General features: G+C 40.3%; 1 protein-coding gene across 1 annotated transcript in view; it reads right to left on the reverse strand.

Annotated features, from left to right (window-relative positions):
• Window positions 1–6,878: 6,878 nt before the first annotated feature.
• GPR161 (G protein-coupled receptor 161) overlaps window positions 6,879–27,489 on the reverse strand; it is a 48,573-nt gene continuing 27,962 nt past the window's right edge. The window contains exons 4-6 of the mRNA XM_073615637.1: window positions 22,510–22,614; window positions 18,888–19,004; window positions 6,879–13,654 (exon numbers count right to left, since the gene is read on the reverse strand). Of these exons, the coding sequence (XP_073471738.1) occupies window positions 13,407–13,654; window positions 18,888–19,004; window positions 22,510–22,614 (470 nt within the window). The 3' untranslated portion in view covers window positions 6,879–13,406. The remainder of the gene's footprint in view (window positions 13,655–18,887; window positions 19,005–22,509; window positions 22,615–27,489) is intronic.

Below are 27,489 nucleotides of genomic sequence, written 5' to 3' on the forward strand. Positions count from 1 at the left end.
GTGGGTGGGGGCCACGCAGGCCTAACTGCCCTCCTGTTGATCCAGAGGAAGGCGAAAACCCCTAGCTGAGCTGGCCAATTGCTACAGCAGAGGAAAAATTCCTTCCTGACCCCGGAGGCGATCGGACTGAGTCCCTGGCTCAACTGCTAGAGGGTGGCCCCGTGTACTTACCTGACCCCGGTTGGTCGGTGATGAGTAGAGGGGTAGGGGTCAGACCAAGGAGAGGACACTGAGGTTGACCTAGGCTACTACTTCCTGGTACTGAGCTGCGTCTGGAGGGATCAAGATGAATGCCGGTGTAAGGCCTGAGCCGAGGATTGTTCTGCTCTCAGTATTGCCCGGTGCCCTTGTGGTGAGACGGCGGTGGTATTCAGGGGTGAAAGGGCAACTGCCCGCGGAGAGAGAGGGGTGAGCTGAGGAGGTGGGCTGGAGCTAGGCCGCAGCCGCGGTCTGTTCCCCCGAGTCTAGCGGCTAGGGACGAGGTGACCAGACTGCGGCTGTGGAGGTGCACTGGGGGCTGGTGGGTCCCTGTAGAGTGCTGCTGTGAGCCCGGGATGAGCTCCGGGTGGTCTGTAGGAGCTGCGGCCTCCCTGGGAGTACCAAGATGGCCGCCGGACTAGGCCTGAGCCGCTGTATGATAGAATGCTGTGGGGGGGCACTGGAGGGCAGGGGTCTGGGCGGGTAGGGGGACCGGGGTCCCGGTAGGACCCGCTGGAGTCCAAGGATGTGCTCCGGGAAGCTGAGGGAGTGCTGCTGCTGCGTCTGGGTGTCCCAAGATGGCCGCCAGACTAGGCCCGAGCCACGGTCTGTCCTAGGTAAGGATCCCTGGTGAGACTACGATCGCGTCACAGCTAGAGGAGGGGTGAAGGGGGCGGGTCTGCCAATGGGGTGTGGAGGCAGGGGGAGGAAGCAGGCCGGGCCGGGCGGAGTGCTGGCCGGAGCGGTGTGTCCTGGGAGGCTGTGAGCTGGAACTGGGCTGGAACTGGGCGTCCGGAGGCTGGCTACGGCGCGGTGACACTGGGGCCCAGGTACCCATTTTCCGTTCCTAGATGTTGCTGGGGGGTGCTGGGGGACCTGGTCAGTCCGCTGGATCCGCTGGGGAGCCTTGGGGGGGGTCCTGGATGGCCGGTGCTTCTCGCACACACGAGTGGACGTCTGCTCTGCTCTGACAACACTGACGATTTTTGGATTATCTAAGAATGAACTCTAGTGTCCTGTACGATAACAGATAAAACATTTTAGGTTTAGAAAATGACCCTCCCTATTTCAAAGGTTTTTTTAACCAGCCAACGGACACACTAGTGCCCAACAGCTAAATGACATAGACATGGCTGCACTTTGGCACAGTTATTGTCTTTGGTACTTAAAGTGAAGCAAACTTGGTCTTCAAACAGTACATCAGTATCTAGAACAGATAAACCATGATCTCAGAATGAACTCCAATTAGTTCAACCAAAAAAAAAAAATAGAAAACCTTCATACACACAATCCTATAACCGCCCAATAGAGCATGATCCAATTTGCTCCAGTGGGGGGAAAATGCATTAGTGTGAATTGAAGCAATAGGATATAAAGCAAATTGCCATATCTATGCATTTGGCAGTGACTAGTGAATACAGATGCAATTTAAAGGCTTGTGTGAATAGTGCTCAAAACATCCTATAAACTGGACATACCTATCTAACCCTATAAAGAAGAAATCAGCATACGTACCTTTTTTGAAGCCGATCCGGTCCGGTCTCCAGCGGCGGAAGCTCTGCTGAGAACACAGCTGACAAGGGCTTTGAAATAAATGGAGAGTGAAGTCACCCACAGACTTACTATGGGGCTTCCGTTGTTGGCTGTGTCCTCTGCACCCGCCTCCACAGCGAAGGAGGCGCTAGATAGGTTAGTGTTAGATCGTGGATTTCTGTAGATGCAGGGATTTTAGTGTTAGGGTGGACTTATCCTTAAAAGGTTCCTGTCCCGTTAAAATGGAACATAAAACTGTAATTTATTGCGTGCACCACATTAAGGAAGCAGATATACCCATTTCATGTCTCTATGCTCCTCCCGAGACAATTTCTATTTTAGCATTAAATAGAAACTAGCAGGCTGTTCTAAAAAAAAAAAAAAACAAAAAACAAAAAAAACAACTTCTAAATATGGGCACCATGGATAGACTCTCAGGATACTAGTGATTCCTTGCTTCACTTAGTCACTTGACCCTCTCCCCTCCCCCTGGGTATACAAACCTAATATGATCTTTGATGACTTAATATTTCCTGGCAAAAAAATTGTAACATGGGTGAGCACCAGTTACTGTACAGTAATGTGCTATCTGTAGTTATGTACCCCGTAAAAGGGTAACATTAACATATATAGATATATATCTATATAGATATATATCTATATAGATATATATCTATATATCTATTTTATAAAAACTGACGCACGGTCCACTCCGCAGGAAGCTCACATCTCTCTCCCTGCTCAACAGTAATTGCACTGCACAAGCTGAGTCTGCGGTGTTATTGACCCTTCACATCCCTTCCTCCCGCACCCAGCTGAGCAGGAAGGGGAATTGGAACATGCAACTCCGGCTGAATTTGTCTGTGCTGTAACATAGCATAGAACAGGGAGCAGATTGCGTCTATTTACAAAAGGGACTTATGCCCTTTTTTTTAAATTAGGAGCAGCATCTGCTCAGTCTTCTAGGCTTAGAAGAGTACCGCTGACATAAAACATGTGCCAATCAAATTCCCTAGTATCTCTACCAATATATCTTTAGATAGATTTGATTTAAATCAAGACTATTTAAATCAATAGTAAAAAGGCTTGATTTAAATCATAATTTTTAAAGGGCAAGTGTCATCTCTGTCCCGCTGCGACTCCTTCTCTGACCCACTGTTGACTCACCGACAGTCCCATTCACTTTAATGGGACGGCTGGTGATGCGGCAGTGACACAACTAGGTGAGGCACATGGCTGCAGCAGGTGAGTGGATGCCCGCCAAGAGGCGCTGCCATGATGGATCTGAAATGTCTGTGCTCTTTAAATGTAAGGACTCATTCTTGCTGGTAGTTAGAAACTTTAATATTTGCAAACAAAATGAAGGTTTCCTATTTAGAATAATAAGCTGTCAGGTTAGTAAATATTCCCAAACTGGGTCTCTTTTACAGCCTGCTGCCATTTTGCTCCTCAAGGGAGGAGTAAAGCACTTCAAGCTATGTGCAGAAAGATCAAAGTTTTTAAGCTGCTTAAAAGGTTTCACTTTATTTTTTACTGCTTGCCCTTCCTCCTCACAGCCTGGTACAAATGCATTTCTCTTCAAACAATAATACAGTTTGTAGTGTACATAGATTTGCAAAACAATGGGATAAAGGAATATTCCTGAACTATGTTTTATCTTTTGGTTACTGTGAAATTGTGTGAAGGCATCAATGCATTGCATGTTATCTCAGCTTGCAGAGCTTGGATTCATTGAATGAGTTTAACAAAAATGTAAATATTGCAGCATATACAGCCGCATGCTACATAACTAAGCTCCATTTCATTCAGAATGAACAAAATTATTAATGTTAAATTAAAAACTATCATTAGATTTTTACTCCACAAGCATTTTATTAAAAAAAAAATCTGATTTGAAAATCAAAAAAATCTGATTAGATAGATAATGTGTATTTATCTATACACACACACACATACAGAAGTGCTCAGTTCTCTCTTACTACAGAGACAGCTGCTAATTGGTGTGAAAAAAACTGTTTGGTTTATAATGATTTTTATTAATAAACACACAAGACTTTTTTTATTACTAAATGTGTTTTATTGAAACTAATACAGTCAATTTGAAATCAATACAAAATGTGTATTTACAATTTTGTACAAAAACAAATGCATAAAAAAAGACAATTTAAAAGTATATCCTAAAAAAATTGGCAAACAGTACAAAATGCTAGAAAAAAAAAGGCATGGAAGCAAAAATGCACCAATACTTAGCTAAACAGTTCAGTTCCCAATGCATACTAGTAGGAGGTTATAAACAAATACATGATCATATGAAAAAACCATACTTATATGAATTCAGTCAGTAAGCAGAACACCTGTGTGAGAAGTTTGTTTCAAGCTGCCATTTTCTGACCCCTGAGCTGCATAACCGTTTCAGGGAAGCGAGTTTACTTTCAGTGATGCAGAATATGTTCAGTTTTAGGGCTACAAACTAGTCTGTGGCACGAGTTGAGAACAGATGCATCATCAAAAGTTTCTCGCAGAACATTTTTAAAAAGCTGACTCAAGCAGCCTAATGCCAGTCTGCTCATTTCAGATGCTGCATATTTTAGTCATGTGAGAGCAACCCATTCTGTGCATGACTCAGAGAGCAGCTCATGTCATAAGCAGATGAAATCAACCCCTTGAAATGACTAGCAAAGAAAAAAAAAAAAAAATACTGCATTCTGATAAATGTATAATATTAATAGCATAAAGAGTATGAATTTTTTTCACATATCTTCATTTATATTTTTCTTTATGTTTTCATGCTGAGCGAGCAAAAACACTGCCAGCAGCTGCAGTACCAGTTGATTCTGATTCGACAGCTGCAGTACCAGTTAGTGCTCATGCACACTATATTTTTTCGGTTGCTCCTAGATTTTTTTTTCCCTGCCTCTAAATGCCCCTGCAGGTTAACCTTTGTGTTCATGCACCATTAGGCTTTTAGAGGCAGAAAGAAAAAAAAAACCCACAACCAGTGTGTCTAGGAACAGCAGAGTTGTTAGAAAAAAAAAACGCTTGACACACCTAAACACATTTAAGTGTTAGGCACATTTATCGCTTGAGCGTTCATTGGCCGGAATAAATTATTATTCTGGTCAATGGAATGAATTAACACCCAAACGCTTGATGCACCTAAATGCATTACATGACTTTACAAGCGTCTCTTGTGCCAAAACTCTGCTGCTAGGAGGAAAGGAGTTTAGGAGAGTAAGCAAAATGTCCAGTGTGCATGAGGCCTTAAACCTAGTACATACTACGCCGACTGACAGCTCAGAGCTGTACTAACAATTTGATGTTGGTACAGCGATCTCCCCTGCTGTGTTATTGTGTCCTGACAGGGGGACGGCCCCCAGCGAGAAGATTTCGGTCAGCACTCTAAGCCATTGGTTGAGACAACTGATCAGGGAGCTGGTTGAAAGATCTTATTCGGTCATGACCCTTTGACAGAAGCCAACCCAACGGCCGGCTTCTGTACACACGGGCCAAACGTTGGCCTGTTTCTGTTGAACCGGCCGATGCTGTCCAACATTCAGCCCATGTGTACTAAATCTGAAGACACTTATGAAATAAATCAAATTTAAAAAACACCAAAAATGCCATCACTATATATCATATTAGCATACAGTTATCAGAATACATTTTAGTAAAGTGAAGGGTGGAGGGGGCAGCATTAATTTTTTTTAAATATTAGTGTTTTATATGCAACAGTAAAGCAGAAGGGAGTTTTTTTTTTTCCCCCTGCATTAAAAGGAAAAAAAAAATTATATGTCCGCATCCACACAAGCGATGTGGATGCAGGGATCTCCCCTGCTGTGCTATTGTATTCTGACAGTGGGGACTCCGCCCCATCAGAACACACTGATCAGTGCCGCCGCCATTGGCTGCATGCACTGATTAAATGCTGTTTTTTTCCAGCAGGACTGTTCAACAGAAGCCAGCCATTAGGCAAACCAGTCCTTGGGACAAAAGAACGGGAAGAGTGTTTCCAGGTGACCAAGTCCCCTGCACATCAAAATATCCAGGACTATTTCCCAGTCTGTCAGACATGGCTTCTGCCATGAGACTTTTCCAGATTAGTGGGAGGAATTTATTTACAGCATCTATAAGACCTAGCTACTCCCAAGTGATGGGTTGGTTCCAGCTCTGACTTCTGAAGGTGCAGGATCTAGCTGAACCTTTAGGGAGTCTGAACATTGTGGTAAACATGGGTTTATGAAGTCTGTGTCAACTGGTTCCTCAATAACAGTTCATCAAGGTATCTCAGAATGGGGATACCCTGAGAGCCAGCACCTTGGTAAACACTTGAAGTGCAGAGAACAGCCAAGAGGGAAGGTCAGCAAAGTAGTGTTTTATGCCAACAGCAAACACACAGGAACATTGATGTCCTGGAAAATGGGGACGTGCATGTAGGCATTCTTGATGTTCACTGAGGTCAGAAAGTCTCTTGGAAGGAGGGAGACAATACCTGACCAGGTAGATTCTATAGAGATTTTTTTTACAAGAAAATTGTTTAGTGCTTTCAGACCCAAATGGCATAAAGACACATTTTGCTTTGAGAATGGTAAACAAGTTGGAATAGAAACCTTCATTGCTTCAGAATAGGAACAATAACTCATTGGAAAGGAGTTTTGCCAAGGCAGCAAGAAGGAGGGAAGGTTAGAAGACATTTTGTAGGTAGCAGCAAGTCGAACTGACCTTCAAACCCTTGTGGGGTGCCAGTGGTGCTTCAACTAAGACCAAAGAGTCGGAGCAGAAAAAACAGGCACACTAATATGGTAGACATGACACATTAAAAAAAAAAAAAAAAAGTGTTGCATGTTCCACATGCATTGTGTCGCAGCACTGTATTCTCAGCTGTCCCCCATAGGGGATATACCAGAAATTGAACAGTACACGTCCAGGCGCTTTGACACAGTAAAAACGGGTACAGTTTCAGTCTCAGAGTGCTTGCGACACTGGAATATAACACTGGACAACAAAGATTTTTTTTCCTGAACACTTTTTGGTGGATTTCTTAGATTTTTTTAAACTGCTAATCACAAAAAAAACCCGTACTTTAACCTATCACATAATGTTTTATAGAAATCATCTTTTTTTTGCAATTACTTCACTTAATTTATATATATATATATATATATATATATATATATATATATATATATATATATATATATCAGTTTACTAGTATTCACTTGTGTTATAGGATGCTTTATGTAGCTCATGAATGTCCTGGCATACTGCATACCATTTGTGGAGATAGTAGAGTTTGGGCATGCATAGGCTGGATATATATTGCTTGAAACGGCTATAAAAGAAGCTTGCATGCACAGATGCTGCTCATTTTGTTGATATCAGTTTCCATGTATTTTGATGCAACAGTTTCAAGGCATAGCATTGTCTATGTACATGTAATTTACATAACAAGTAAGCTAGTTATAGACTTGGCATAGGACAATTGGTGACAGCAAAAATTCTCACGGTTAGAACAGTTGTGATATGTTCTGCTATATTTGTGGCGAGTACACACTTAAGTCTCAAAGACATCATGGCTGGACTTGTTAAAGCGTATGAAGTGTACTCTGGTTGTAAGATTGATGATCAAGACAAGGCCTGGGCTCCTCATTTTTGTTGTGCAAAATGTGCTGTCGATCTTAGAGCTTGTCTCAGAGGAACTTAGAAGCCAATTCCTTTTGATGTCCCAATGATTTGGCAAGAACAGAATGATTATGTGACAGACTGTTACTTCTGTGTGACCAATGTTGCTGGTTTCTCTGCTAAATACCCCAATCTGCCTTCAGCCGTAACACCAGTGCCACATGACAACAATCTGCCAGTACTGAAGCCACTAAAGAAATGGAGCTTAGGGTGAAGCAGATGAAGATGCTGCAATGCACCAGCCAGGCACAGATGGTGACAATGATCAGGATGAGATAAGGCTCACCAGACATACTGTACATAGTTCAAAATAACCTAGTCAGGGACTTAGGTTTGTCAAAATCAAAAGCAGAACCACTGGGTTCAAGACTAGAAGGATGGGGTTTGCTATCACAAGGTAAGAAAATGTCTGTGTTTTGAAGCTGCCAAGGTGGTTCAAGAAATTTCTTAGTACAGAAGCGAGGTTGTCAGCCTGTGCAAACATTGATGGTTTGTTCACAGCTTTGGGTTATTAGCATGACCTGTGGAGCGTCGTGGTAGTTCATTGACACTTCCTGTCAGATTGTATCTGCTCGTCCTTATGGGATGTACAGGCACACAGATACACTGACAGATCTGAAAGAGACCTGCATGGCACCTGGTGCTATGCCTTACAGGCTCCAAAAAAAAAAAAAATGCAAATTTTTTTTTTTTTTTTTTTTTTTTGCAAGTAAAAAAAAATTTGCATTTGTTAATTTTTCTAAAAAGTGAACTTATCCTTTTAACCTGCACACACACACACAAACTAATCTGGAATTATGAATTTCCCAAACTTCAATTGGAAATTCAGACTTCATATTTATAACACAGCAAAGGTTACAGCGACAAACTTTGATCAGTTTAAAGGCCAATTTACACTAGTAGGGTGACAAGCATTTGTCTGCACTGTAGAACGCTAGTCACTACTAGAACACACAGAAACAGAGCTGCGCTGCAGTGATCTGAGTACAATGAAGCATGGCTTTCACTGTACAGTTACATGAATGAACTGTCACTTTTGTACACTTCAAATAAAACTGTTAAAAAAAAAAAAATACAAAAATTTGCATTTAGGCATTACCAGTACAAGTAGCACAAATGTTATTTTTAGAGGCTCATAACTAATTTGTACAAAGACCTGGTATACGTAATCCTGCTTGCTCATCTCCGCAAAATTATTTTTGAATGATAATTGCTGCCAGAAATTTTGCACAGTTACACTATAATTTCTAAATAGCTGGAGTGAGTGCTGGTGATTAAAATTTAGTTCAAGCACAGTTTGTGTATGCATTTAATCTACTTTCTATAAATATGCTTCTGCAAATTCAGATTTCCCCATTGCTTAGTGGAAAGGCAGGCTGCATGTAGAAGGAACAAAGCAGACTGTCAATTGAATAAGGATGTCTGCTGTAGAATGACTGACAGGAGGTCAATTAAACGTGGCCTGTACTGACACTTCACCAATTATCTAAACAAAGCACTGCAAATATTTGGAACATGTAGTTCTTACTTCTAGCAATACTGCTGGCAAAGGCACTAAAAATGCATATAAACACTTTACTTCAAGAATTGGTAACATACAGCTATTAGAACATGCTCCATTGACCCTGCGCTGGTATACCGAACAGGATTTGACAGCTTCTGTCCTCTACATATATCGGCTGGCTATATATTAATTAGCTCAGCCATGTGGCACTTAATTCTGATTATGAAGACAAATTTTTGGTTTAAATATCACACACACTAAAACATGCTGTCATATTGCTGCCCAATACTGATATAGTTGTTTAAAACGTACCTATAACTATACAAATGGTTTCTGCCCCCTCCACCTTTTTCCCTCTAAAATTCCTTCAAGTACACTTGTAATGAAAAGAAAAAGAAAAAAGTACAACAAATACAGAGGAGAACCAACACTGTTTCTTTAAAAATATGAAATGCCTGGCAGTAATCCTACTCTGGTGTCAATGCTTTTTTAGACAATGACCTGGAACAGATAAACTCAGAAATTTGAAATTCACTGGTAGCGCTCTTGTTCTACGCCAGAGACTCAAATTGCTGAAGAAAGTCAGCCAGACAAATAGCAGTTTGCACAAGGTGGCCAACAATGGTAGAAAATACTTTTTTCTCACGACAGATTTTCTGCAGACGTTTTGCCCAACTCACTGAAATGTCAACTGGAAACCTTCTCCAAGTTTAGAACAAGAGTACAATATTCCTATAAAACCAAACCCAAGCAGAGTACAAAACAAAATTACTGTTTCAAAATACAATCCATATAAAACTACTAGTAAATAACACTGCGCATCCACGACATTTCAAGGTTTAAAAGGAGTGGTGGATATGGTCCCCTTTAACATTTACACATTTCTCTTTGAGCCACAACAAAACACCTTTTGGGATACCCATTACTGTAATATTCCATAACTTAAAAAGTACCATTGCATACATATATTGAGAACACAATGTATTGTGCTCCATGTATATAAATATTACGTGACATTGCACATAATTCAGAAAAAGTCATGCATCTAAGAAAAATCATTTGGAACGTGATGCATTATGTGACAACCTACAGGTTCAAGAAGCCAGTAACTTTGGCTTTGAGAAAAAAAAAAATTAACATTCCTATAAACCAGAAAATTGATTGTATTAGCGAATTCCTTCCTCACAATCAGCATTGTTCCAATATAAAGCATGTCTGTGACAACATCTCAATTGTGAGAGAATTTAGGGAAGAAAAACACTGCAAGTTTAAAGTCAAATCAATCAAAAACTATCATACTTGTCCAAGATTGCAAGGCAAACTCCTAAAATTGCTGGAAATTCTTTGCCTTAAATAAAGGCAGCCTCACTTGCATCAATTATGTACTTGATTCTGTTGGAAACCTGCTTCATAAATCTTCCTAAAAATGTGAGAAATAATGAAGAATTCCAACATGATTCATTTATATCCTTTTTTACAAGTACCTTTATAATATGCTGATTTGACATGTGCTATCTGGGCATGCTCTAGCTATGCATTTTCGCAATACTGATATAAAGCATAAAGCTACTGATAGCACCATGTGAAAAAAGCGCAAAGTAATACTCCTGAATTACTTAAAATAATTTGTTGCATAATACACTTGCTTAGTATAAAAAAAAAAAAAAAATGCACAACACCACCTTTTTCAATAGGCACATTCAATGTAAAAACTAAATATATAATAAATACATGTAAACAAGATCTAGTGCTATAAAGAAAAAAATATCTAGTGCTGTATACAATCCAGCTGCAAACTTAAGAAAGTATGCTGTAGTTATAAAAACAGATTAACCGTACCAAAAGAAAAAAATCCAATACAAAAAGGAATATCTTCTAAAAACAGTGTCATCAACAGTACCTGTATATCGCATCTAAGGCTTTACTTAAAAGGTTAGTCCATCAAAGACTGATAAGTCAGTTTTGAGTACATGGTCGTGGTTAGGTGAAAAGATAAGTTCAACTTTAAAAAAAACTATAAATGCACTTTTTTTGCAGGTAAAAACATGACCGGGGTGCGCCTCGGCATCGCCTCGCCTCACCTCCCAGCATAGCTGCCTGCTCATACCTCATACGGGCAGGCAGTTAGTTACCTGAGAGTAGGAAGATCAGTGGACTACAAGAGCGTTCACCAGCACCCCAACTAAAAACTACAAGCTGCAATGGCTGATGGTACTTGTAGGCATTCCTTCACAGGAAACTGTGAATTAATGACATGGCCTTGTGGGCGGAGCAGATGCTGGAACATGTTCCACTCTAAAAACGGGTGTAACATGTAACATGTTCCAAAGGTGAACTTATCCTTTAAATACTGTTTTCTTAAATCTCTGCGCAATTCTGCAGCAAGATTTCCATATCTAAATTCCAAGATATAAGCACCTACCTCGACTACTACAAGGGTGCCTCAATCTTCCTGGTGTAGGCTCCATTTAACATTTGAGAATGCAGCTGAATTGGCAAAGACCCAGCTACAATAGAAGTAGTGAGAATACAAGGAAAGGAAATGTGGAGGCCAAAACTCAGGAGAGGATATCTTGACTCCAGAATCTCCAAGGAATATAGGAAAAGAGCCAAACACTCAATAAAGTCCACCTATGGATGTACTGTAATATCAGTATTTGATGGACTGACACTTTAATAATATGCACAAAATTAAACAGTCTGCATGGACCCATGACAGTAAGTAAACAGTATTCAACTTACTCTGGAATCTATCACTGTAACTGCATTTTTGGCTTTAATATATCTGTCGATTAGTATGGCAAATACAAGCAAATTGAGTTGGGTTATTCAGTAAGGCAGTGTAAAGCCTAGTACACACAATAAGAATATCGGATGAATGATCGTCCGTTTTTTTTTTTGTTTTTTTTTTGCATGCTAGTCTCATATCGAAAACCAATAGGTTACTAAAGTTATGAAAATTCTCATACGACAGAATACAACTTCGGAAGTGATGTATTGTATTGCAATGTATTCTTTCATTTCCAAGCATGGGTGGTCTTGGTCACACAATTTTTTTTCATACAAATACCATACTAATTACATCAAAATCGTTTATTTTGTTATCGCACAAGAAATTTTTGTTGTGCTTGTCCGTTCTGATATTTTTGCATGAACTATTGTGATCGCCTTTCAATAGCTGTGTACTAACCATCAGATTATCGTACGATCGCTCCAAAAGCGATATTTTCTGTCTGATTTTCTCATTGTGTGTAATAGACATAAAGTGTTATGGTGGTTTAACAATGTACAGCAATTACCCACGTTTCAGTTTACTGCAAAAAGGATTTGAGATTACTGTACTTTGCTGAATAAGCAGCGTTTCCACAACCCAGCTAATGGTCGTGGTTGGATAGCAAATGTATTGCAAACAGGCAGAAACATAGTTTCACTAACAGCATAGAAGATTCTGATTGCTTATTCTATGACAGGATCTAGAGGATATGACCTGCTACTAGCCACAAAAAGAGGAAAAAACACTGCTTTGGAACACTGTGCGAATAATTAATAAAACATTACAACAGCAGTGACATTCTTAACAGTGGTTAAAAAGGTAGTGAAATTGTCACCTCACCTGTAACAATGGCTAGTTATTGTTCCTTTTGCATGGCATAATGCTTTAAAATTAGTTTGCATCACAGCACTTAAAATGGTTGTAAACCTCAGAAATGAAATATGAACAAAGCATATACCTCTATAATGTGCACTTGTCTCAATTAAGAGTACTAAGTGGCTGCTTTGTTCCTCTGCTATTAGCATGAATCACGTCTGACAAGCTTTCCTGACACCAAGAGAAACATGGTGACAGGGAGGGACCTATAGCTGACTGGCAGCCTCAGCTCTGTCCCTGTGTGTTGTGTGAAGGGGGGGGGGGGGGGGGGTCCCTTCCCTCCAGCTCCCCACCCCCTATTTTTTGACAGCTCAGGTAAGCTTTATAAATTGTGGACTGAATGGATGTAGAAAATAGAGGACTGCAGATAAACAGGTGCAACTTATGGAGGATTTGTTGAGGCCAGTCGTTTCACTTAATATATGTAAGGGTTTACAACCACTTGAAGGAAAAAACTCCGGTCACTTTTTTGCTATAAAGAGGAGAAAGGTAATAAAGTTTAGAGTTTTAATACTGTGTCTGCTTTGAGAAGATTTCCTGTCAATTAAACTTGAATCAATAAGACAGGAAATCAGGGGAATTTTTCTTCAACATCTGAAAAGGTAATGACATTTTCCCAATAGGGGTACGGGGTTAGAATAAAACTTGAAAGTTTCTAACCCTTGTCCACTATATACAAATAAAAAAAATAAATAAATAACCAATTTTAGCGGGTGTCTGCACCCATTCTAAATTCCACATTTAGAAAGGATGGCATTAAATAGACAAACTATGATGTATTGGCCAAGTTGTTGAGAAGCCCAAACACAGATCTGAGTGATTATAAGCATGAAAATTGCAACCTCAAATAGGCCCTTCGTCAATACTCTGCAGGACAATTTTTTGCTTTTGGATTAAATGACTCCTGCCACCTCGGCTTGTACCAGAATTCCCTGCAATGGCTGGCGCAGAGGTTGGATGCATTATTTCCTCTCCAAACAAGCTAATTTTTGCATCCATTTCTATTGCTTTAGCCAAGTTAAAGGCATATGATTCCAAAGATGAGCTTGACACATTTTCCTCTTCCGATCCTTTGCTGACATCTGTTGAAACTAAAAACATTCTCATATTAGAAACATAAAATGTTGTAAGAATGGTTCTAAATCTGTAGATATTCAAAAAGTAAAATACAGAATATACAGAAGGCTTAGACATGCAAAGTCAGTGACATAATGGACTGCTTCCCAAAGCACTCCAAGAATCAAGTTTGTTGAGAAAGTGTATATGCACAGATTTATTTATACTGGACACTGGTTCGGCCACCCCATCATGGGTGACTAAGGGGTTATGTTTGAATTCACTGCTTCCATGGGTTCACAGTAGATCTAGTGGGTTTGAAATTCATAGTCCCAGCAAAAAATGTGGAAATTCACCAGATAGAATTTTTTGTTACCACAATGCACCGATAATAGTGGTACTAAAAAGCAAACATTTACATTATTACATTGCAGTTTACCAATTAGATTCGATTGCTGAATTACTTTTCTTTTTTTAGCCAGTAAATCTATTGTTTTTCAGCAGAACAAACTGCCCTGCAGATATAGCAGTTACAAGGATGAGACTTATACTCTTACAATGGTCAGCTTTTATTTATTGTAAAGTCTTTAACCCAAAAGAAAAAAAAGGAAATGCTGTAACTGCTTATAGAGTATTAGCTGGAGTTTGTCTTCAGTGTGTTAGTGTATTTAAATTTACTAGTCCATCTAACACCCCCCTCCCCCCAGACTGACAATGCTGCTGTCCAAATGTGCCCCTTCATCCACAGTGGAGGCACTCTAATACAGGAGGTATGTTACTGGTCAGATCACCAGGTGAAAACAGAGGGGATAAAACGAAAACTAACACAGCCACCACATCCAAAGAATGATAAGCTACAATAAATTAAATTTTTGTTTTTTGGTTTAATACTGCTTTAATCTTTCAACTATGGGCAGCAGGGTTACAATGGCCAATAATGATGGCTTTTCATGTGGTATCCCCCTCCCTATTAAAGGGTGGGTTCTGAGCAGCCATGTTTTAGTGGGTATTGGAGTAGTTTAGAGATAGCCAACATCTATAGGTAGGGAGATTTCGTTCTAACAAGGTGCTATAGTGCGATCAATTACTGTGAATTGCAGTGTGGTGGGCTACATATTTTTGTGTAACCACATCACCCCTCCCACTTTATGTTCACAGTTCAGAAAACCAACAATTCTTTCTTGGGACTACCTTTTTGTGTGTGTCAACAAAAACTGTAGTTGCCGTTTAGCTGCTGAACAGAACAAGGGGGAAACTCATTACAAAGCCACCTGCAAGATCTTCTGAACCTAACCATTGTGACAACCCTTAGGCATAATAAACAGGGAATCAGACTGTTGAAACAAAGCTATAGACTCTCAGATAAATTTGAACAATTGGGACAATGTCTATAATGAAGCACCTTCTCCTTAGGATGCTTTGGATTAGGACAAAAGGATGGCAACACAATGTTCTGATTCAAGAGGAATGAAGAAGCCACCTTATGTAAGAAAGAGGATTGAGGCCTCAACACCAACTTCTTTGTGAAGAACCAGGATAGACTTTGTTTAAGGAAAGCACAGCCAATTCGATAAACCGGCGACTCGTCAAAGCCAGTGACTGTAAACCAGGTTGGAAGATTGGACAACAAATCTGGATGACCCGGAGGAGCCCATGGCTTGTCTGCCAAGAGATTTAGAATGTCCACATACATTGTTCTCCTTGGCCAAGCAGGTGCAATTGGAATCAACAGAATGCCCTCCACCTTTATCCTGCACAACAGGCTGGGAAAAAGCTGCAGTGGGGGCAAGGCATAGATCAGGAAAAATTGATGCCAAGCAGTCACCAGGGATCTACTGCAAATGCCTTTAAATCCCTGGTTTGAGGCATAAACCTGTCCAGTTTGTTGTTGAATCAGGGCACCGAGAGATCCATATCTGGCACTCTCACCACAAACAAATCTCTTCCAACACCTCTGGGAGGGATGGGTCCATTCTCCCAGGTTCAGCTGCTAATGGCTGAAAAATTCTGCCTGCCAACTTCCCCCACCTGGAATGTGGATGGTAGAGAGGGTCAAAATGTCAAGTTCTGCCCAAAATAAGACAAAAGTCATTTTCCCAATTGGCACAACTTCTTGTCCCTCTTGGATGGATGATGTATGCTACAGCCATAGGGTTGTCCCACTGCACCCTGACAGGGAGACTCGGAAGGCAACCAGATAAGTGTAGAAGAGCCAGCTGAAATGTTATAAGTTTTAGGAGGTTGACTGTAAATTTCTGCTCCAGGTTCCCTAGAACACCTCCTTAGCCCATTAGGCTGGCATTTATTATTAAGACCTTCCAAATCATTGGAAGGAAGAATTTCCCGGCATCCAGCATCTGCATGGACACCCACCATTACAAAACCAATCTGGTCTTGAAAATCAGATACATAGGCAGATCCATGGACTCCTGATGTTTGTCACATACTGACAGGCCACTGAGCTGAAAAGATCTGGAGTAAAACTGGACATAAGAGGACCACATCAAATGCAGCTACCATCTCCCCTGCAACCTCATACAGGATTCAATCAAGGGAATTTCCGAAGAGCTTAGGGACTCTACCTGGGATTAAAGAGACAGGCATTTTACCCGCGGAAGCCTAAGTACTCCAGATTCTGTGTCAGGACCAAGGAAAACCAGTTCTGAATGTTCAGTACAGTCTGCTGGACATTTGACACCAGCATAGGAATCAGCCCTCTTCTGTGAGTTTATAGGATGCGGTATACCACAGTGGAGGGTACAAAGCTACCATTACTTTGCCCAGAAGGCCATTCCTGCACTCCACTATTTAGAATGAATGGTACCCAAATGCTCATTGCGCGTTTTGCACCAATTGCCATGCAATTTAAAATGGTGGGCAGAAATAAGGTTCCGAATCAACAAGTGTGGATAGGGCCTAAATTGACTGGTCATGCACCAGTCAAGAGAAACTAATAAATGACAACAAAGCTACATGTCTCAAGGTCTCGTTTCACTGAAATGCAAGTAAATGAATAGTGATATTGTAGGAATAATGTATGTGTGTTGTATTTAGAAAATTGTGACAAACATTACCCTCAAACAGGCATGAATAAAGGGCCTCACAGGTGTCAAGTATAGTAGCGGCTAATGCTGATCTGTTTTTAAAAAGGTGCAGGTCCAGCCTTTTCATTCTGAACTTGGCCTCAGTACTTAGTTTAACGCTGTCTTGAAACAGACAGGGATTTTTAAACTTTAAGGCTACATGCTTGATCCAAATCAGTGCTTCACCACGCAGTGGAGCAAAGATGTGAAAGAAAGCCTGGGGCCAGTATCGTAAAAGAAAAAGTAATGACAGTCATAATTCTATCCTTGGGGATTTATTTTAAAGCTCCATTTCATGCAGATATAAAAAGCTCCAAAAGAATGCATCTCTGTAATAGTTAATACATCATTAAAACGTATACTTTTTAATGCAGGCAGTGCAAGTACCTGAATTTGACTTGTTAACAACCTTCTATAGACAATTCACAGCAGAGCTCTCATGGATAGAGGGAGAAGCAGCACAAAGATCTAGTTATTTGTTCTGCAGTGCTCATGTGCTAACAAGCAACAAAGTTATAGGAGACAATAAAAAAGTAGATGACCGGAAATGACGTGACCAGGATGTGCCACAACGTATGTTTCGTTTTACAACATCATCAGGAAGAGCCTTCCTGATGACACTGTAAAACAAAACGTACGTCGAGACGCATTCAGGTCACGTCATTTCCGGTCATCTACTTCCGGTTTCAAAATACCACAGCAGGCTGAGAGGCTGCGGATCTCATTTCTTGGTGGTTTTTTTTTTTTTTGTTATTCCTAGTGCTGGGACAAGGCACTACAAAATGTGAGCAGCCATTTTTGGCATTGTTCTTATACTATTGTTTTTAATAAACTGTATTACGCTATGGTCCCCCTTTATGTTTGTTTCATAACGGTAAACCTATGGTGGAGAGGAGGATCTTAAAAGTTTCCAGCTACAGCTCCATTGGCAGACCAGCAAGCCCATAGTTATATATAATACACAGCCTGTTATGACGTTCTTTTTAACTAAAGAGGTCATGTCTATCTGGTGAGTAGGCAATTTACTCACAATCCATCGGGTGATATTCATCATTGCCTTGGTGATGGTGTATGGATAAGATTCACAACACTCAAAATAATTATTGATGGACTTTGGATTGATTGTTTGATATATGAATTTTATTATGAATTATTTTTATTTTTGATATATTATCACAATGCACTTTAATATATTTTGATTCATTACTAATGTATACAGGCAGTCCCCAAGTTATAAACACCCAGCTTCAATGCCGGCAGCTTGTGCTCCACGCTGGTCCTGGATACCTCGAGCAGCTATCTTGCCACATCCCACACTGCAGTACTTCATGTACTGCATGGCCAGAAGAGCCCGGAACATCCCACATCCCTGCACAGGCGGAAGTTACACTTACAAGCAGTGTTACGACTTGCACACAAATTCCATTTACGAACAAACCTAAAGTCCTTAGGGTGTTCGTAACTCGGGGACTGCCTGTATTATCTAATAATATTTTTTTGGTTAGCTCTATTAGCGCCTCCTACCCCTTAATCACTACAACATTTAAGTCAGCACCTTGTACTTTCAGGGGAGCAGCTTTAAATTAAATTCAATTTAGCACTTTTTTTTCATAGAGCGAGGTTCCCAACACAATCAGTAATTTAAAGTGACCCTGTCAGCACAGGTTCACTTGTCTGTACAACATACCTGCTAATGTGACAACTGCAGTTTCTTCAAAAAGCTGCAACTTCACTGCTCTCCTGGCCAATGCAAGTATGAACACACATAAGTGTGTATGAAAATCTGTTCTCACCCTCCTTCCACCCCTTGCTGCGATTTCTTCCTACAGCTCGTAAGTGTCTACGACACACGTGAGATGTCAGGAACCACCACCAGCATTGAGGGAGCAGGTATTCAACCCACCCGACTGGTCAAACACTTGCAGAGAACAGTGAGTAATGAGTAATCGGCCTTTCAAGAAACAGACTCCTGGATATCAAGTCTTTGTATTACCAGGTATGTTGAACATACAGGTGGGTTAACAGAGTGCTTTTAACTAACAAAGATAAATCAAGGGTCCTGCCCTGCTAGACAGAGCTGTGCTGGGTGGACAGAAGGGAAAACAGCTCTTACATGCATTTCATATATATACACTGTTTACCAGGAGTGCACGTTTAAATATTATTAAAAAAACATTTAAAGTACCAGTTTTTTGTTCAACTTCATCTTCAAATGTAACAGAACTTTTCCTTCTTGAATAGAGAACACGTGGGTGCTGGGCACTATCAGAGCTGAAGTCATCAAGCAGCATTACATCAGTACCTACATAGCAGAGAAGTACAAACATTAGAAGTAAAATCACATTTCCTTTATCCCAAAAAGAAAAAAAACTGTTGTTGCAACTGCTTATAAAGTGTTAGCTGGAGTTTGGCTTCAATATGTTTTGTTAGTATATCTACATCTACTTGTACACCTAACAACCCTCCCCCCTCACCAGATTGGCAATGCTGCTGCTGTCCAAAGGTGTCTTTGTTGCTCCTTCATCCAGAGTATAGACACCGTAGAGCTGGTTGTGTGGTAGGGTTTCTTTAGACAGGCATTTAATTTTAAAGCAGCCTTAAAGTGAACCGCACCTATGGCATTAAAGGAGTTGTAAAGGTCAGTGGTCATCAACCCTGTCCTCGGAGCCCACTAACAGGCCAGGTTTTATGTATTACCTTGGGGAGATGCAGACTAGAATACTGCAATCACTGAGCAGCAAATGATATCACCTGTGATGTATTTCAGTTATCTTGCAAACCTGGCCTGTTAGTGGGCCCCGAGGACAGGGTTGATGACCACTGGTAAAGGTAAATAAAAAAAAAAAACACAACAAACATGTCTATACTTACCTACTCTGTGCAATGGAATCGCACAGAGCGGACGGGAACCTCCTCTTTTCGGGTCCCCCGCTGGCGCTCCTTGCCCCTCATCTCAGCCGCTTCCCATGGGGCACTTGTGCGTGCTCACACCCGAGTCCTTGTGCTACATCTATTGACACAGACAGTGGGACTCAGCCCCGCCCCCCCCCCGCTTCCTCGTCACTGGCTTTTATTGACAGCACTGGGAGCCCATGGCTACCGGAGCCCCAGCAAAACCAGCGAGACTCGGAAGTGAAGGGGGAGAAGATCTGCAGACATGCATGGTGCTGGATGGAATGATGGCTCAGGTGAATAAAGTGGGCTGAGAGGCGATGGCTGACACCTTAATATTTTTTACCTTAGTGCAAGGAATGCATTAAGGTAAAAAATGTTTAGAATTTACAAACCCTTTAACCCTGTCGCTCCCAGGCCCTGTGCTCCATTTTGTACACTCAGCTGGCCAGACTATTTTGGCAATTTTTCCTTTGCTTTTTTATTTTTCACTTAGAGCTTTCAGAGTTTGTAAAATACCCCTCAAACCATATATTTTCTGAAAGCACATGATCAGTTGAATAAAAAGAAGGTTCTACTGATTTTTTAGACCCTGTGGTATTTGCGCAAATGTTTATCAAACCAATATATTTGCAAAAAATACACTAAAACCATTATTAGCAGAGAAAGAGACAGCAAATTTTACAAAATTCCTACTAAATATAAAAGCTTAACTTGTATTGAGTTAATAAATAACAAATATTTGTAATTTATAAATTGCGCCTTTTTGCGAAATGGTGAAAATGGAACAGACAAAAGTGTAAATATCCAATTTACCCAAAAAATATGAAGGTTTTAATTTATCCCTTACAGCTTTCAGAATTTCTGAAAGACTCCCAAAACTAAATATTTTCTGAAAGCATATGACCTCTAGAATAAAAAAAAAAAAAAAAAAAAAAAAAAGGTGCTACTGATTTTTTTAGACCCCGCGGTATTTGCGCAAATGTTTATCAAACCAATATATTCACAAAAAATACACTAAAACCATTATTAGCAGATAGAAACACAGCTAATTTTACAATTTCCAGCTAAATCCCTACTAAATATAAAAGCTTAAACCTGTATGGAGTTAATAAATAACAAATATTTGTAAACATTTCTATAAAAATCTGGAGGTTTTCTTTTTTCACTTGCAGCAGTGGAGAGGCTTGGGTCACGGAAGCGGCAGCACGGGGGGAGCCTTTCACATTAGGGGTTAACTCTGATCAGCGGGTTGAAATTTGCTGATCAGAGTTATAGAATTGTTCAGCAGAGTGAGCTAGTATGTTATGCATACTAGCTCATTATGCCTTTGTCTTGCAGGTGTTTAGTTTTTTTTTTTTTTTTTCAAAGTGGGTTTACAGCCACTTTAACTGACAATTGCGCGGTCGTGCGAAGTTGTACTCAAACAAAATTGATGTCCTTTTTTCACACAGAGCTTTCTTTTAGTGGTATTTAATCACCTCTGTGATTTTTATTTTTTGTGCTATAAACAAAAAAAGAGCCACAATTTTGAAAAAAAAAGCTATATTTCTTACTTTTTGCTATAATAGATATCCCCCCAAAAAATATAAAAAAAAATAAAATTTCTTCCTCAGTTTAGGCCGATATGTATTCTACATTAAAAAAAAAAATAAAATAAAATAAATCGCAATAAGCGTATATTTATTGGTTTGCGCAAAAGTTATAGCGTCAACAAAATAGAGGATAGATTTATGGCATTTTTATTATTCATTTTTTTTTTTACTAGTAATGGCGGTGATCTGCAATTTTTATTTGGACTTCGACATTGCGGATCGGACACTTTTGACACTTTTTTTGGGACCACTGACATTTATACAGCAATCAGAGCTAATAAAATAAAAATAATTAATAAAAATAGCCACTGATTACTGTATAAATGTCACTGGCAGGGAAGGGGTTAACACTAGGGGGCGATCAAGGGGTTAAATGTGTGTCTTAGAGTGGAGAAGGAACTCCCCCCTTATGGGACTTTAATGGCCCAAGTAGTAGTACACAAAGAGTATGTAAAAGGAGTATACAAAGTTTATTGAAAAATAAACAATTAAAATTTGAATCAATAGGTGGCTATAGACATCTGAATTACATAGATATGGCAAAAAACAGAAGAACAAAAGAAGAACAAAGAAGGCGGCTAGTTCGCCTGACAAGTCGTCCCAGTGTGAACCGGCTCTAATATCTACCTTAAATCACATTGCTAATTGCATATTGTACTTCAAAGTCATCCGACTCTACAGCGCGACCTCAGCACGGCTTGCAAATGACTTCTTTAATAGAAGTCTATGCAAGCTGCTTCAAAGTCACCCCCAAGTAGTATAGTACAGTCGCTCCCATTAGAACGGTTCCATTGCACTGAATAGAGCACGACTTGTCAGGGGTTAAGTGGCCTGACAGGTCGCCCCAGTGTGAACCGGCATTCAGAGGAACATAAAAGCAGGTGGATTGGAGTTCAGAGTGTAAAATAAAATAATCCAATGCTGAAGTGTCTTCGGATTCCAGCTATTGTATAAAATTATTATTAGCTTTTATGAGTAAACATGCTAGTGCAAAAAACATCAAGGCACTTTGGAGCTGAATGCTGTGTAGTATCTTTGTAGTTTGGGTTTGCTACAATTGGATAGGCTGGAGTCAGATGGAGCCAGTGTTGGGTTCCCCCCCAAGCAAAAGTAAATTATGTTTATTGATTTGAGGCTGACTGGAGCTGTATTCAAAAGATTGAAAAAAACTTCTTACAATATTAGCTTGGTTTATAACATCTGCTCTATAAACACATTTATCAGTGCAATATTCTTTAAATTATTCCAGTATGCTCTGCTCCAGAGGAATCATTATTACCATTTTAATTATTATAATATGTAAATGAAAAAGTACCATACCAGAATCATTTGAATAGCTGACTCCAGTATTTGTTGTAGTGCTTTGATGATCCGAGTCCTTCCCGCTAGCCATCAGCGCAGTTAGATGTGGAGATAACCCAAGATCTAGAAAATTAAATCGTAACATTATTGGAACCAAAATAACCCACAACATATCTGCTTTGGTAGTTTCAGACTTCCAGTTTTGGCCTTGGATTCCTCAAAGTAATAGCACAGAGTCCTCACCACAAAGACCTGTTACAACAGCTTTGAGATAGAAGCACTGTTATCCATAAGAGTGTGTCACAAAATTAAATTTCATTAGCAAATAAGTCTTGATAAAATACTGGTGCTGTGGTAAAATAGGTCAAAAGCAAAGCGATCCTCTTTCAAATGGTAACTACAGTTTTGTGCAGGATAAATACAGCAACTAAAAGAAGAGGAAGATTAGAAGGAAGAGGATGAAAAGAAAGAAGAGTAATATACACCTGTGCGTCCATTTTACATGGATGCACCATACATTATATTGCAATGCTTCATTTCATTTGTTTATTTTCACATATCTTTATATACAACGTATTAGGTTTCATGTTATTTTTTTCATTTTTAAGTATATTTCCATTTCACATTGAAACCTTGGATTTTTCTTGTGCACTGTTGTGTTTCATCTGTTGCTAATTGATCCATGTTTAACCATTTGGTGATTGCCAGACCAGGTGAGGCTTTGCGGTTCTTGGCTCCCGATTGGTCTGCTCCATGGACTTTTTGCTACAAATGAACACACACATTTGGGGGTATTTTAGTGATGAGTAAGCACGTTTGTGTGAAACACATCCACTGAGCACCTTATTGAATTAATGTACAGTTGTGCTCATAAGTTTACTTACCCTAGCAGAATTGATCATTTATTGCCCATTTTTTCAAAGAATATGAATCACAAAAATACCACAAAAGACTTCAAGCTGTCATTGATGCTAAAGGGGGCAATACACGGTATAAACCGGTTCCCGACCGGCCGCTGCAGTTATACTGCGGAAGATTGGCTCCCCTGGGCGAGCTGCCGTAACTGTACGTCAGCCCTTTAAAATGCTGTAGGAGGCGGGCGTGCCCACAGCGTGTGCCCGGCGGAATGATCACTTGTGACAGAGCGAGAACTGGAATCTGTGTGTGTAAACGCACAAATCCCGGTTCTCTCAGGGGAGAGGAGAGAGATTGTGTGTTCATACTAAGTATCAACATACTACGTATACTAAGTATGAACACCGATCTCTCTCCTCCCCTAGTCTTTCCCATCCCCCCTACAGTTAGAACACACCCAGGGAACACAGTTAACCCCTTGATCGCCCCCTAATGTTAACCCCTTCCCTGCCAGTGACATTTATACAGTAATCAGTGCATTTTTATAGCACTGATCGCTGTATAATTGTCAATGGTTTTAAAAATGTGTCAAAAGTGTCCAATTTGTCCGCTGCAATATCGCAGATCACCTCCATTACTGCTAAACAAAAAAAATTTAAATAATTATAATAATAAAAATGCCATAAATCTATCCCCTATTTGGTAGACACAATAACTTTAGCTCAAACCAGTCAATATATGCTTATTGCGGTTTTTTTTTTTTAAACAAAAATATGAAGAAGAATACATATCAGCCTAAATTGAGGAAAAAAATTGTTTTTTAAAATTTGGGATATTATAGCAAAAAGTAAAAGATATTGTGTTCTTTTCAAAATTGTCGCTCTTTTGTTTAAAGCGTTATGTAAATTGACTTTTTTTGTTTATAGCGTAAAAAATAAAAACCGCAGAGGTGATCAAATACCACCAAAAGAAAGCTCTATTTGTGGGAGAAAAAAGGACGTCAATTTTGTTTGGGTACATCGTCGCACGACCACGCAATTGTCAGTAAAAGCAATCACAAAAAAAGAACTGGGGTGTGTAAACTTTTGATCAGGGTCATTCGGGTAGTTTCTGCTGTCATTATGATTTAAAGTGGCTGTAAACCCTTTACAAGCACTTTTTACTACAAGAAATTAATTTCTTTGACTCATGGTTAGTGCTATTTATTATCAATCAACTGTGTTTACTCTTTTTAAAGTGGTTGTAAACCCACTAACTTAAAAAAAAAAAAAAAACACCTGCAGGACAAAAGGAATAATAAACTAGTATGCATACTAGCTCGTTATGAATTACTTACCTTAGATCGAAGCCCCCGCAGCGGTCCTTGTACACCGCTCCGGCCGGCGACATCGCTCCCAGAGTTACTTCCGGGTATCGCGGGCTCCGGCACTGTGATTGGCCGATGCTGCAATGACGTCACTCCCGCGCATGCGCGCAGGAGCTACTGGTATCAGCACACTAGCTGAAGCAACGGCATGTACGTGCCGTTGCTTCAGTGTGCATGTGCCGATAATGTCGGCACATGCAGATACAGGGGATATCTCCTCAACCGTGCAAGTTTAGGAGATATCCGGGGTAGCTACAGGTAAGCCTCGTTATAGGCTTACCTGTAGTAAAAAGTGGTTGTAAAGGGTTTACAACCCATTTAAATCATAATGACAATAGAAACTACCCAAATTACCCTGATCAAATGTTTACATACCCCAGTTCTTAATATCGTGTATTGCCCCCTTTAACAGCAATGACAGCTTGAAGTCTTTTGTGGTATTTGTGGATGAGGAACTTTATCTTCTCAGAGGGTAAAGCTGCCCATTCCTCTTGGCAAAAAGCCTCCAGTTCCTGTAAATTCTTGTGCTGTCTGGCTTGAACTGCACTCCCAGAGGGGCTCAAAAGATATTGAGGTCAGGAGACTGAGATGGCCACTCCAGACACTTTAATCTACTGTAGCCAATGACAGGTCGACTTGGTCTTGGGTTTTGGATCATTGTCATGTTGGAATGTCCAAGTACACATGCGCAGCTTTCTGGCTGATGAATGCAAATGTTCCTCCAGTATTTTTTGTTAACATACTGCATTCATTTTGCCATCAATTTTGACCAAACTTCCGGTGCCTTTGTAGCTCACACATCCCCAAAACATCAGTGAACCACCTCCGTGTTTCACAGTAGGAATGGTGTACCTTTCATCATAGGCCTTGTTGACTCCTCTCCAAATGTAGCGTTTATGGTTGTGGCCAAAAAGCTCAATTTTGGTCTCATCACTCCAAATGACTTTGTGCCAGATGGTTTGAGGCTTGTCTCTGTGCTGTTTGGCATATTGTAAGCGGGATACTTTGTGGCATTTGCGTAGTAATGGCTTTCCTCTGGCGACTCGACCACATAACCCATCTTTCTTCAAGCGCCTCCTTATTGCGCATCTTGAAACAGCCACACCACATGTTTTCAGAGAGTCCTGTATTTCACCTGAAGTTATTTGTGGGTTTTTTCTTTGCATCCCAAACAATTTTCCTGGCAGTTGTGGCTGAAATTTTAGTTGGTTTGGTTTCAAGAAAACCCCTCATTTTCCACTTCTTGATTAGAGTTTGAACACTGCTGTTTGGCATTCTCAATTCCTTGGATATCTTTTTATAGCCCTTTCCTGTTTTATACAGTTCAACTACCTTTTCCCGCAGATCCTTTTGCTTTCCCCATGACTCAGAATCCAGAAACGTCATTGCAGCACTGGATGAAAGATGCAAGGGTCTGTCAGGAGTCCAGAAACTTATTGACCTTGTATACACACACACTAATAATTAGAAGAAAACAGATCATAGGTGAGGATGGTTACCTTTACTAGCCATTCAAACCCCTTTGTGTCAACTTGTGTGCATGTTATCAGGCCAAAATCACCGGAGTATGTAAACTTTTGATCAGGGTCATTTGGGTAGTTTCTGTTGTCATTATGATTTAAAAAGAGTAAACACAGTTGATTGATAATAAATGGCTTCCACCAAACACTAACCATGAGTGAAAGAAACGTTTTTGTGTTATCATTCATATTCTCTGAAAAATGGAAGAAAGAAATCATAAATTCTGCCAGGGTATGTAAACTTATGAGCACAACTGTATGTCATGTACCTTGATTTTATGGATTCTCAATACATTTTTTTTTATTTTATTTCCGGATGTTAGATCTGCACGATTCTGGCCAAAATGAGAATCGCGATTCTTTTGCTTAGAATAAAGATCACGATTCTCAAAAAATAGGATTTTTTAAAACAGCTTACCTGTAAAATCCTTTTCTTTCGAAGGACATCACGGGACACAGAGCCACAGTAATTACTGATGGGTTATATAGGTATCACTGGTGATTGGACACTGGCACACCCTATCAGGAAGTTCAACCCCCTATATAATCCCTCCCCCTTGCAGGGATACCTCAGTTTTGTAGCCAAGCAATATAGTGTATTAGAAGAGGGGCGGGACCTCTGTGTCCCGTGATGTCCTTCGAAAGAAAAGGATTTTACAGGTAAGCTGTTTTAAAAAATCCTATTTTCTTTCTCGAACATCACGGGACACAGAGCCACAGTAATTACTGATGGGATGTCCCAGAGCAATGCTACCTGAGGGGGGGGAACCACGACCAAGTAGGGTGCAATCAGACCTGAGGACCCTGTACCGCTGCCTGCAGCACACTACGCCCAAAGGCGATATCCTCATGCCTTCTCACATCCACCTGATAGAATCTGGTGAATGTATGAACTGAAGACCAGGTTGCGGCCTTGCAGATTTGAGCCATAGAGGCCCGGTGATGCACTGCCCAAGAAGCACCAATAGCCCTTGTGGAATGTGCCCTGATCTGAAACGGAGGAATCTTCTGTTTCAAACCGTAAGCTTGAATGATCAACTGTCGAATCCATTTAGAAATGGTAGCTTTTGACGCTGCCTGTCCTCTATTGGGACCCTCTGGCAGCACAAACAAAACATCCGTCTTGCGGATCTGAGTAGTTGCCCCTAGATAGGCCTTAACTGCTCTTACTACATCCAACGAATGTAGAGATCTCTCTTCCGGAGAACAGGGATCTGGAAAAAAGGAAGGTAGAACAATGTCTTGGTTTAAATGAAA

This window comes from Aquarana catesbeiana, linkage group LG02 (assembly GCF_042186555.1).
Source record: "Aquarana catesbeiana isolate 2022-GZ linkage group LG02, ASM4218655v1, whole genome shotgun sequence".
NCBI classification, from domain to species: Eukaryota; Metazoa; Chordata; class Amphibia; order Anura; family Ranidae; genus Aquarana; species Aquarana catesbeiana.